The sequence below is a fragment of the Thalassophryne amazonica genome, chromosome 3 (assembly GCF_902500255.1).
Source record: "Thalassophryne amazonica chromosome 3, fThaAma1.1, whole genome shotgun sequence".
In the NCBI taxonomy this organism is placed as follows: domain Eukaryota; kingdom Metazoa; phylum Chordata; class Actinopteri; order Batrachoidiformes; family Batrachoididae; genus Thalassophryne; species Thalassophryne amazonica.
In genome coordinates, this window is record NC_047105.1 from 46,129,727 (window position 1) to 46,143,372 (window position 13,646).

At 40.8% G+C, this 13,646-nt stretch overlaps 1 protein-coding gene across 1 annotated transcript in view; it reads left to right on the forward strand.

The window, feature by feature from the left end:
- The window catches only part of LOC117506639 (calcium/calmodulin-dependent 3',5'-cyclic nucleotide phosphodiesterase 1B-like), an 82,456-nt gene that overhangs the window by 20,338 nt on the left and 48,472 nt on the right, over positions 1-13,646 (forward strand). Inside the window, exons 4-7 of the mRNA XM_034166163.1 lie at positions 4,088-4,154; positions 4,280-4,396; positions 5,892-6,032; positions 11,852-11,952. Of these exons, the coding sequence (XP_034022054.1) occupies positions 4,088-4,154; positions 4,280-4,396; positions 5,892-6,032; positions 11,852-11,952 (426 nt within the window). The remainder of the gene's footprint in view (positions 1-4,087; positions 4,155-4,279; positions 4,397-5,891; positions 6,033-11,851; positions 11,953-13,646) is intronic.

A 13,646-nucleotide genomic window follows, 5' to 3' on the forward strand; every position in this document is an offset into this window, starting at 1 on the left:
ACGAATTTCTTTGTTTGCATCTGCTGCAGTAATGAGTCGGCTTCAACTTTGGTGTTACCGGAGCCGAACTCCGAGTACTCGGCAAGCGTCTCCAAAATGGAATCCAAAAGTTTCAGGACTTTAGTTACTGCACCTAACCAAGAACTCCACCGAACATCACAAGCCCTGATGAGTTCCAAAGTTCGTTTCCTCGGACGGAGTTGTTTTTGCACCTCCATGAATTTTGCATGCTTGTTTGACCCCGTCATGAACGAATGTATATTATTAATCATGTCATAAAATGTAGATAAACCGGGAGAAACCTGTGACGCTGTGGAGAGCACCAGGTTTAAACGGTGAGAAGCACAGTGCACATATGTTGCAGTTGGAAAATGTTTTTTCAGAAGCACCTGTACTCCCCCTTTATGGCCTGACATAACCGATGCCCCGTCAAACCCAAACCCAACACACAGCGCATGATCAAGCTGAAGTGGCTCCAAAACATCCAGAATCTTTGCTGATATGGCATTTGCACTCATGTCGCTAGCCTCGACAAAGCCCATGGCCCTTTCCTTTAGCTGGCCTTTGTGAAGGTATCTAAGGCACACTGCCACAAGCTCCCTTTTGGACAAGTCTACATTCGTCGGCCAAAATTGTGTAGTATGTGCCTGCCTCCTCTTGCGGTTCTGCCTTTACTTTCCTGATAACGAGTGATGCGGCAGTTTCCAGTATTTCATTCTGGATGTCAGGGCTCATTGATGTTGCATTCCCAGGCAATTCATCCAGACGTTTTGCCATATCTGGACAAAATTCCGTAATTAGTCTAAACAATTCCAAAAAGTTGCCCTTGTTTAAAGCTTCTTTGTTTTCACGATGCCCACGCAAGGGAATGTCTTGTTTTGCACAAAATAAAACAAGCCTGATTACAGAGTCCATATGCTCCCTGTTCCTCTGCACTATCGACCTGTTCCCTGCATCCTGGTTAAGCGGGTTGACGATGTTTCCTAGTCCTTGGTGGCTTTGCTTGTAGCCCTCAGCCCAAGCTAGCGCTGCAGCATAAGCCCTACTAGCCTCATGTTTGGTGCATGAATGGGAAATGTGTTTCCAGTCCTTAAAGCCAATTTTATTGAATCTGTGTTCGATGGCAGCCTCTGAGAAATGGCGACATGGTTTGCAGGACACAGCATCCCTCGAAATACTGTATTCTAGCCATGGGAATTTTTCATACCACAGAACATTGAAGCTTCTTGCTTTGCCTGCTATGGTGAAGTGAGTCTTGGTCGGGTGGCGGGCTTGTTTATACCAGACAGGTCTGAGGGGATATCAATAGTCTCACTGCTGCTCCTGGCCACAGCTGACTCTGAAATTATGAACAAAAATAAGGCTATGATAAATAACGATTCAATTATGCCCATCATGTTCTATCAAACTTAGGGCCCTGTCCCACTGGCGTTTAGAAGGATTTGCGTATGGACTGCGCACAAAATTGGCCCATATTCGCCAAACATCCGCAATATCCGTGTAACATGCCTGTATGAGTCGGCCGTCATCCGAACACGCCCGTGATCATCCGCAGAGGCACACATGTCCACAGCCAGGATTTTTGAGCTGTTCAAAATTCTGAATGCTAATAACATCCGCCTTACATACTCCATATATATTCAATTCATTCATACACAATACATACTCACTCTATGCACTGTATATCTGCCGTTAACCGCTGATATCCGCAACTGACGGGGACCTGCGGCTTGACAGTGGACCGGGACAGTGTGTAAAACAGATATATTGCGTGCCCATCATGTCCACATCACAAACTAAAATATGTAAAATATACAAAATATACAAATTGGCCACAAATAAAGCGTTTTTATTACATCTGCTTTGCAGCTGATTTGCGGACAATCTGTGAATGCATAACAAACACATCACGTAAACCCAAAGTGTGGCAGAAAGCGACATACCTGCCAGTCAGTGCCGGTCCGGCTGTGTAAATCCACAAAGACGTAGCTGCTGCAATCCAGGACTTTTATTTAACACCAACAAAAGGAAGAGTTGCTGTTTAGCTTCAACTCACTCAAAAAAAAAAAAAACAAAAAAAAAAAACACAGTCTCACACCCAGAGTGGCTTCCCCCCTCCCGCTCCCCAAACTCATGAACAGTTAACCCTCGCATGACAACACTCTGTGATCAACTTGTCCAAGTCCAGCAAATGCTCCAGAGGCTGTATTGTTGGTGTGAATAGTGATGCCGACGGCCCGAGTGCACTTCTTTTATGACCGCAATGCAGATGCCGTGCATGCGCAACACGTGCGCTATGCATTCATAATACACCCATAATACTGCCGTGATAATCTCACCTTCTCCCCAGTGGGACAGGGCCCTTAGCTTTTAACATAGGCATACCTTGGCATGGAAGAGAAGGTGCTATTGCTGTAGACTGAAGCGCTGCTGAGGGTGAGGATGATTCCAAAACATTGTCAGTATCACAGTTTGCCACCTCCGATTGAGAAGAACAAGATGGGTTGTTCTCCAATTCATGCTGACTCCCACAAACAACAAAATTCAACAAACGTCTTTGCTTACACTGCTTAGACATATTTCTTGACTTTCTGCTAACACTAGCCGACATGGTGTACCACAAAATGTCCGATGCTTTGAGAGACATTGAAGAAGGGGAGGGGCATGTTGTCACGCAATTACAATCTGAATGGCATTTCAAGATGTAGCGTAAAGCATTATGCCACCCAAAATTGATACTCTGAAAATGAATTAATAAAAATCACAGAAGATGAACCAGATTTTTTTGACAAAATTTATTAATTGTCACTCAGTGCTAATGCAATACCATATCATAGGAATACAATGAGGCAACAACAGGTGACTGTCGAGTGTCGACTCAGCCTTCTCATTGGATGGGGCGGGCCTGGCTGACAAGTGGGCGGGCCCAGGCCCATCCAGGCCCACCCCTGGCTACGCGTAAGGTGGGCCAAGTAGTATGAAAGTTATATTCCTTCAAGTGGTCTTTCAGTTTGAGAACATGATTTCTTGAATTCACTCATTCTGTAAGATGTAAAACGCCTCTCTCATTCACATCTTTTTTCTTCTTGTTTTACAACACACTCACACGCCAACTCTCTTGGTCAGTGCCCCTTTCTTTCAGCATCTGACAAGTTATGGACCACCATTGTGTCATTTAGTGATGAGTGGGGAGGCATGTTTTTTTTGACAGCTGCCAAACAGCACACAGATCTATGTGCTTCTGCATCATCAGGGAACATTCATCTATGTTTTGGTTATGGTTCTAATTATGGTTGGAGTTAGGTATAGGGTTAGTGTTTACCTGTGTGTCACACAGTGATGCAACAGGGATACCCAACACATCACAGATTGGCGTTTTGGCAAAATGAGCCATTTGTGTCAAAATGGGATGAGTGTGACAGGGGTTGGCATCCAGCTTAATGGTGCATTGCTGCCGCCTTCTGCTCCACAGTGTGAAACATAGTACCCCATTCAGTATACAGGAGCAGCTTGTTACATATGTAGGTGTTGCCACCATGTGGCCATGGATGATAATGCAGTTTTTTTCATAAAAGTCGCTGGACCTCCCAAACTAGTAGGAAGAACAAGAAAAAAATTACTTGTAATCTTATAATGATTACTTTAAAATACTTTTTTTTTAAAGTAGTAGACATACAATTAAGAACACATTGTTTGATAAAATGGAATATGTGCAGTTGAGGGAAAACTGAGTTCAAAATTTTCAGCCAATGTGCATGTAAATTGATGTATGTATCATGCAGAAATGGTAAATTTTTTATCGCATATAATAAATTGGAGACAGTCTACTATTAAAATTGCTTTGTAAATGCCTGATGTGATGTAATTCTAATATAAGCTCTTGCAGCGTTGTTACTATTTCAACCTCCAAAAGCCAACAGCTAGGCTGTAATGTGAAACATTAGCCTTCTTTTCTCTCTTTAAAACATCCTTCCAAAGATGACAGGGACTTGGAGGATTTATATAAACACCTCCTGAGATGAGTTCACTGCACAATGTCAATGTCTGAACTTTAACTGAACCCGTCATAAGCACTGCATTATTCCAGGATGTTCAAGAGGGCCTACACTGCAGCCATGCCAGACCAGCCTGCAGCGGTTGTAAACTGCCTCAGGGTAAGTCACCGCTGACAGTAAATCTCACATAGCGTGGCGTATTTGTACAATAAAAGAGACATCACAGTGAGAGCGCAATTCAGAGTCAATAACACGATCATTTCGCTCTCTTTCTGTCTCCTCAGGATGTTGACCGCTGGAGTTTTGATGTGTTTGCCCTGAACTCAGCCAGCTCTGATCATGCATTACAGACTGTGTTTCTGGAGCTGATCACCCGATATGAACTCAACAGCCATTTCAAGGTCCTTAACATTTGTAGAATGTGCACAGCATTCCTGGGAGATGTAGTTCTCTCAAACACAATCTTATACTTGTATCAACATCGGTGCTTTGGATGAAAGCTTTCATTATTATTTAATGTATTCATGAGCTTTATTTTGTAAATACTGTAAGTAATAGTAATTGTGTGCATGAAGAAATTAAGCGCTAGGGCAATCTGACATGTGACCCCAATGACCATGACCTTAACCCAAAAGACTGACCTCTGGCTGACCTTGCAAAGACAGTTCTGGAATCCACCTTCGTGTGTGCCACATTTGTGAAGCAGCAGGACCTTCGTGGCCTGGACGACGGTGGGGGATCGAACCCACGCGGCTCGCACAAATGACCGTTCCTCTACCAGGTCAGCCAAAGGGGAACTCCCCGTTAGCCAAGCTAGTGGGAACGTCTTTTCAATTGGGACCCGGGACTTTCATCCCGCTACATTTGGTTCAAATTGGGTTGAAAATTAATCTTTTATCTTGACTTTTCCCACAATGAATTCAGGATCAAAGGTCAGGATCAATGATCAGCCATCAAGCCATCAACATCACACAAGATGTGTGACCAGGAACAAAGATTAGAAACAGGATTACAGGTCAGCAATCAAAAACAAAGGTCATGATCAAAGCTTATTGATCAAGATGAAAGATCAGTCATCATGATATTTGATCTTTCATGATTAGGATCAAAGATCACAATCAGGATTATAGGTCAATCAGTAACAAAGGTGAGCAATTGTGATCAAAGATGGGTGGTCAGGAGGATCAAAGGAACGAACTTCTCAAAATGAAAAACATTAAAAGGACTTACATCTTGATGAAGGTATGCACTCTCTGAATGCCTTTTGACTTTTATTATTTATTTTGCATATTTAAAGAAATGCTGGGTTGCCAAATCATGTTTGGATGTCATCTAATAGGCCCAGCTTCTGCGTACATTATTTTGACCACGACAGCCTATAAATAGATCACATTAAAGGAGTCATGGTGAATCTTGATCAAATCCTGTCAACTCACCAAACTTCTCTATTAAAAAACAATGACCTTTTGACAGACAGAATTATCACAATTAAACCAAAAGCCACTGTGATTTCCCACGGCATCATCCAAACTCTATCACGACTCGGTCATGGCTCAGTGTTGCACAAGTCACGACCTGACGTGAATACCACAGGCCACCCAGAATTGTCTTCAAGATGGCAACAAAACAAAGCAAGACAAGAGGATATCTATAATAATAATAATAATAATAATAAAAACCTTCCACAACAGCTTGAAAGAACATCTGTCATCAGGACCAATCAAGAGAAACTAAGACTATCCACAGGCCCTGTCGTGATTTGATAATGGTGTTCCAAAACATTACTTAGGTTTAAGCACATCTTCATGGCAAAACTGATCTCCTGAAGCATTTGTTGGTGAAACTGAAACATACCTTTGAACTTTGACATTCATGATTATAAAATGTATTTTGCAGATCCCCATCTCGTGCCTGACAGAGTTCCTGTGTGCACTGGAGAGAGGATACTGCAAATACAACAACCCGTACCACAGCCACGTTCATGCTGCTGATGTCACTCAGACGTTGCACTGCCTGTTGCTGCGATCTGGATTGGTGGTATACAATGTTCACCTGATTTTTGTAGTCCATTTTTAAATACAGTTCATTAAATTCATTAAATTATGGATTAGAATTTTATACTGATGTCACTACTCTAAGTCACTTTTAAAAGCAAGTATTAAGCATTTTTGTCTAGTGCAAAAGTCACCAAACCCCACAAACACGGATTAGGGTAAATGCACAGAGCAGCAGTCAAAATAACTTTCGTTATGAGGACAACAACTGCAGAGTGCACTCAATGTCCAGGCTGACTAGTTGTAAAGCATGACAGATCCTCCACAACCATCCACAAACAGGCCCTGCTGTGTGCACGTGTAAGTAGCCCAGCCAAGGGCGTAGGTTTGGTCTCAGCTTTGGTAGGGACAATACCACCCCCCACCCCCGGCCCCCCTGCCCACCACCACCACCCCCTAACCCACTCATACCATTAGACCCACAAGTACAGCATAATACATAACATATGACGACATAATGCTGAATAATTTAACACTTTATTTACAATATTAAGTGTGTAGGCAAACAAACAAATAGCTTAAATAACAAAATTGCACCAAAAATCACAAATCTATTCTATAGGCCTACACCTGAGAGAACAAGACAACAACAAAAAAAATACTTGTGGAGCTAACAAAAAAAAAAAAATGTTTTTGCAATCAAGATGTATAATCTATTCTCTTCATCAATAATGCAGTTGTAGGTATCTGGCAACCTAATTTGCCAAAAAAAAAAAAAAAAAAGATTTCCAATGATATATGGTGTATTACGGTAAACGTAAGCCTGTGATGTCATAACGCAGAGGAAAAACACGGAAGTTTCACACTAGTGCGCCGCTGATTCTCATTACCGTAAATTCTCATGTAAGCCCTCACTCTGAAAAATTTCAACACTGACAGCAAGCCAAGAACCCGTGCTATCCAACAGTGTGCTATATGTTGCATATATTACGGTAAAGTGCGTTCGGTGACTTTTGAAACGAGGGAAAAGTATGAAAAAGAGCGCAAAAGTGACAGAAAAGTACAGAGACAGACAGCAAACATAAACGCAGTAATTTTTGAGGAAAAGGCAGGGTGTTAGTGTCATTTGTAAAGCTGTGTGTGCGTGTTTGTGTGGGTGTGCAGTTTATTTTAAGTGTGGCGCACAGCATTGTTGGCAAGCCCCGCCCTTCTTGTTTTTCTGCACCGGAGCAGTGTTGCCAGATATGAAATATGAAAGTATAGTACCAAAACCTCAAAATTATCGTATTTTGGGAGAAATTATCGTACACAAACAAAACGCGTACAACGTAGCTATTTTAGCATTTTTTTATTTACAAAGAATTTTATGTCACATTTTTAAACAGTAATTACAGTAATGGGGAAACTATGGCACAAAAAGAACGCAAATGCACAAGCAAATGCACTACCAGACTAGAAAGATTTTTTTTTCTGTGTTAATTACCAGACTAGAAAGATTTTTTTTTTCTGTGTTAATTACCAGACTAGAAAGATTTTTTTTTCTGTGTTAATTACCAGACTAGAAAGATTTTTTTTTCTGTGTTAATTACCAGACTAGAAAGATTTTTTTTTCTGTGTTAATTACCAGACTAGAAAGATTTTTTTTCTGTGTTAATTACCAGACTAGAAAGATTTTTTTTTTCTGTGTTAATTACCAGACTAGAAAGATTTTTTTTTTCTGTGTTAATTACCAGACTAGAAAGATTTTTTTTTTTTCTGTGTTAATTACCAGACTAGAAAGAGTCGAATTCAACCTCGAGGTCGCTGTCATCATCATCCGATGCCATGGCCACTTGTGCAGATTTTGTTGAACACAGAAAAAATGTTGACACCTCCATAAGGAACTTGAACTTTTTTTATTTTTCTTGTATATCTCTTTGCTCTTGTGTTTTGTTCGTTTGTTATTGCATTTGTTGAAATAAAGTTTCGAAAAGAAAAAAAAAAGATGTTGGTTGGGGAACCTTCCTGTCCTGCACAGATTGGATGGAACTCATTACTCTGTATGAGAGGGGGCGGGCTTTCAAATGACGTTGTCCCGGGCGGCCAAAGCCAGCAGCAGCCCTGTGTGTGGTGTGTCTTTGATGCCGCCTGAGTGCAACGCCTGCAAAATGATTCTTGGGTGTCAGAGAGAGATGCGTGTTTGGGCAACCAACTGAAATTATCGTACATATTGGATTTTTTCCCATTATTGATCGTACATCGTACAGAGGGCAAAACTATCGTACAAATACGATAATTATCGTACATCTGGCAACACTGCACCGGAGCCACCCATCCTCTGCGCTCTGGGACCTCCCACTTTACAAATGAAGCACTGCCTGCCACGAGATGCGCTTTGTTTACGTCCATGTGAGAAGAACGTGAGCCAATGAAATTGCAACATGGGTAACCCTGTCATTCTGGCACGTCGAAAAAACGTGACGACTAAAATTATAGTATCGAGTTTGCAAAAAAATAGTGAATGATTTTGTTATATTAAAAAAAATGCTAAATATTGGTAGGGACTATTTTGCCATCCCAAAATAATGGTTGTGACTTGTCCCTATGGTCCATATGCAAACCTACACCCCTTAGCCCAGCTCTGCCCTGGGTTAAACTGATGGGCTTTAGCTGGTAGGAAGAGTGACACCTCACCCAAGCTGAAACCAGCAGAAATGCACTGGTTTCCTGCAGGATTGTTTGTCTGAGGGCATAGACGAATCTGACAACTGTAAAAGTAATGTCCTTAACTGACAGCACTATTTTGTGATACACAATCAGCAGTGACATTCATTTTATACCTATCAACATACGATCATTGGCCATCAAATTACCACTAACTGTACTAGCCTGTAATTCCAATTCGCCCTATATTCATATCCCATAATCTCTTGAGCGCCAGAGAGTTGCTGCGGTGTAAACAACATGGAGAATCCACATGACGACAATTGCAAATGAACATTATACTAAACAAAATGTACATTTTTATGCTTTTTATCACATTAATAAGAGACTGCATACATGAGACCCTGGAAACTTGCTAAAACAAATATTCCAAATAATCCGTGTCTGCTATGTTTAATCTGCGTGGAATTTACTAATCACAAACCGAATTTCAGACATTTATACATATTACTCTGGAACAAAGAGGACAAACAGTGTTGTAAAGGACAATAAGAAGGACGTTAAAGAGCAAACTTCACTTTCCCTCTGAACGACATGAACAGGAAGTGATCGTGGCTCACAGCAACTCCCATTGAAAATAACGGAGAAACAACCTGAGCTTCTCACATGTTTATGTCAAACAAACACAATAACAACATCTATAAACCCAAAGAATATATTCATGAGAGCTTTAGGCACAATATACAAAGAGTTTTATGTTGCAATGTTAATGGTGTTGTCCATGTACAGCGGTTAAAGTGCATCCTGATCAGAGCGTCTCAGTGCAGTTCTAAATGTTACTGAGATCTCGCAGCGCGGTGACCTCTCTGAAGTTTTGCGAGATTGGAAACCTCAATAGGGCGAATAGTCGCCATTGCGATGGATTGGAAAGTCCAACTAAATATTATTATATTTTGTGTGGTTTTTAAAGAAATTCTTGCTTTCAAATTCAAATCATGCCGTTTTATATTTACATTCTCTAGTGCACAAAGGCCCAATCAAGTTTGAAAGTAAGGAAAGCATTATTCTGTATTTTTCTATATCATTATAAATATCATTATTGCAAATTTCCTTGAAGTACAGTATTGTGATATAAAGTTGAGTCTATATTGTACACCCCTAATTACTGGGTTTATGTGATAACTGATTGTAATCTTTGCAATCATTTCTAGGAATTTTAACTTTTCACAAAGCAACAGACAGCACAGCGCAAGTGGCGTTGTCACAGCATCCGTGTTTTTTAAAAAGTAATTGTCCCTATAATCAGCTGTGCACCTGTATGCATGTTGTTCCAACAGGAGGTGTGGTTGGGCACATTGAAAGTGTATTGCTGTCATTGGGCAGCAGAAAGCAAATGCACTATAGACCACCAAATGTGGTTTAAAGTTGTGCTTTTCTTCCAATTGTGTGAAATAATATTCAGATACACCTCACATAACTGGGTTCATGAGGTGCATATATATGCACATCTGTGTCCATCCCCCTCATCTGCAGTTAGGAAACCACAACGAAACTGGACTGAAAACAATTTTTAAAAAGAAAACAATGTACACTAATGGAAAATACAACTCTTTAAAACTTTTCCTTTGTACCTTAGTCCTTTTTCTTTGTGTATTGCCACAAAACTTCTCACCTATACATTCACCATCTAAATAATAACAGATCAGTTGCTGGTGCACCTGTTTCTTAAAGGACATGTCGCACTGAAATTATAACAATCAGGATTTAGGCTGTTAGTGGCTATCCAATAATCCACAGGATTACTTTGTGAACTTCTGTGACCGATTTCAAAGTATACGGCATTCATAGCAAACAGTTACAGAGACTTCTGAAAACAAAGTACTCGTGAGTACTCGGGTGTTTCCAACAAGTAATGTAGCAATTAGAAGCATCCCAGTATGTGCATCAATGGATTGCAGCTGCTAACGTTAACTTTACAATTTTACATAGTGCACCTGCTGCCATGCTCATAAGCACAGCCTGTCAATAACATTCTTTGTTCCACGCTCAGCCTTGAGCCCAATTAAGTATAAGTGTTGTTATCCATAAAATCTAAAAAAAAAAAAAAATACATCTGCTGCCAGAGAAAAAACATCATGGAGACGTTCACAGCGGCAGGAGCTGAGAGGATCAACGAGCTGCGCACACACACACACACACACACACACACACACACACACACACACACACACACACACACACACACATTCCAGCTCCAAATTCACACTCAAAGCAAAAAAAAAAAAAAAGCTTGTCATAAAACACAAAAGCTGTAAAATCCTGAACATGCCAGACTCACTGTGATATAGATTTAATTCCAAATGTAAACTCCACATGATCAAAGAAGCATGCGCGCCGGCTGCAGCTTCGTCTTTTGTTCTCTCATGATTGTGGCACGTAAAGTCCATTAACTGGTGGAAATAATGTTTTTTGACTTTTTCCAATGTGACAAATCCATCTGCGTGTCAGGCAGTCTGTTAAAAACAATGTCATGCAGATCTCCTGACGTCCATGTCCACAGCTTCAGTAAACCAGCAGCCACACAAATAGCGCGTCACCACACTATAGGTTCCAAAATCAAACGCTCTGAAAAAGTTGAGTTTTGGGTTGAAGTGTGTCATCTCCTGTCTGTCAATCCGAGCCATCACTTTTGAATGAAAGCTCAAAAGTTTCGTTTTTGGGCAGAGCAGGTTCATTTCCCTCTGTCTGTCAGTCATTTTTCTGCTCATTCTAAAATGTACGTCACACGCCAAAAAAATGCAGAGAATTGTCGAGTGAGACGTTTTCCGAAAATGCACCTGCTAAGGGATCAGGGTGTGAAAAGGTTGTCATAGTCAATCAAAGCATCACTGCTCACTGCCTTTAAAGGACATGTTCCACATTTTTTAAGGTCTCACTTAGCAATACAACATAAAAGTACCTATGATTGTAAGTCTCTCCGCACACATGTGCTAATAATTAATGATCGCAAATAGCTAATTGGAGTTGGACACACCACTAAAGCACCTGCACAATGTGTTTTTGACAGTGCGATAGATCGTCAGGTTAGGGCTGTTTATGTTATTGATCAGTGTAGTTGGCATTTCTCCTTCCATACATTATATTATTATAAATATGTTGTTCCTTCAGATATATCATATCATGCTGTCTCCTGTGTCTATCTTGTCTCCTGTTTCTAAGCACTGGCTGTCAGAACTTGAAGTGATGGCTTCACTATTTGCAGCAGCCATTCATGACTATGAACACACAGGAACCACAAACAACTTCCACATCCACACAAAGTAAGCCTTCTCTTAAAATAAATAACTGTTTTCTTAATCCTGTTTGATAGGGTGGCAGCTATATATACCCCATCCTGCTGGGAGGTTGTAAATTAGTAAGACATATGGCGTGAGGTGGGGTGGCATGGGGGGGTCCAAAAGCAAACAGATCTCAGGGAGGGAACGGAACACAATATTTTTAGATGACAATTTTCCACATTGGACTATTCAAGAACGCGGTCTCTGGGCACTCATCATTATCTTCATAGCTTTGCTTTATTTTAGACTTAAAGATGTCTGTCTGCAGTAAGATAGCGTGTCACCCATCTAAAGTCAGAACACTTATGTTTGAATGATGAGCAACAGCTGTGGATGTTTTACTTAGAAGAGTTGTATCAAAAAGCAAAAACTGCACATAACCGTTCCACTTCCCTGTATACGCATTCTGCTCCAAACTCTACAGTTAACTACTTTAGTGTTACTGGACTTTTTTCCCATGCAAGTCTGAAGCACCAGCTGGTATGGTTTTTATTTTTAAATATATAAATATATTTACATTTTTCCCTGTGCTGATCGCAGTCAGCACTGGCATAAGCCTCCAGAAAAATGTAGATGGGTGGGTGAGTGAGTGGGTGAGTTAAACCAGTTTTGAACATTCCATTTCACTTCCTTTATACAGCGCCCAATCATAACATGTCATCTCAAGGCACGACACACAAATAACGTCAAGACCTTACCCACACTATGAGCAGGCACACTGGAAACAGTAATAAGGAAAAAATCCACTGCAGGGAAAAACCTCAAGCAGATCAGATTCAGTGTGGTGACCATGTGCTATGGCCATATAATTAACCCTAACCCTGTGTCCTGAACCCTAACTCTATGTCTGAATTTGCAGACGTTAATGCTGGATTTTACAGTCGCAAATTGAGTTTTACCGGCGACGCATTAGCAGAGCTGGTAAAACAGCTATGTACGACCACAATCCAGCATTAATGTCCGCAAATCATCAGACACAAGATTATTCCCATTCTAATCCAATTCCAACATTTGCATGAATCCTTTCAGACAACTTTACTGATCCCCAAAAGGGCAATTACGTTTACACTCCAATTACCTCAGAATTGAGGCAAAGTGGGTGAAGGCCGCAGCAGGAGGGGCCCGCGACGCCCAAGTCCATCCATGTCCAAAGGATGTGGTTGGCTCATCAAAGCTCATTGTGGCAACAGCATCTTCATGCCAAACTGGAAATTCTATAAGTAGAATCGACATCACGACTTTCGTATGGTAGCTTAAATTAATCAATTTCAGTGTTGTTGTTCCGCCAGTTGTGTTTTATTTTTCTTCTTCTTCGTGTTTAATGACAGTTGGCAACCTCTCGCTTTCAGCTGACAGTGCCATTATTGACATCTGTGTAGCAACGCAGGTGGACAGGGCACGTAGTAATGCATTAAATGTGAAATGGTTTTAATATTTTGCCACCGTTTAGATGATATTTTATGGTCTAAAATCTCACACGATTAACCAATCAGATTTGTGGAAAAAAATGTAATTGGATTAGAATAGAGTAGAACAAAAGCATAGCACAGGGCTACACTGGTAACAAGTAGAGATTGGACAGCAAAAAATGTAGATGAGTGAGCTTGTCCACTCCAGCCAGCTTATGTAGATAAGAACTAAGACGAAATTGTATTTTACAAACTATATGCAGCAAC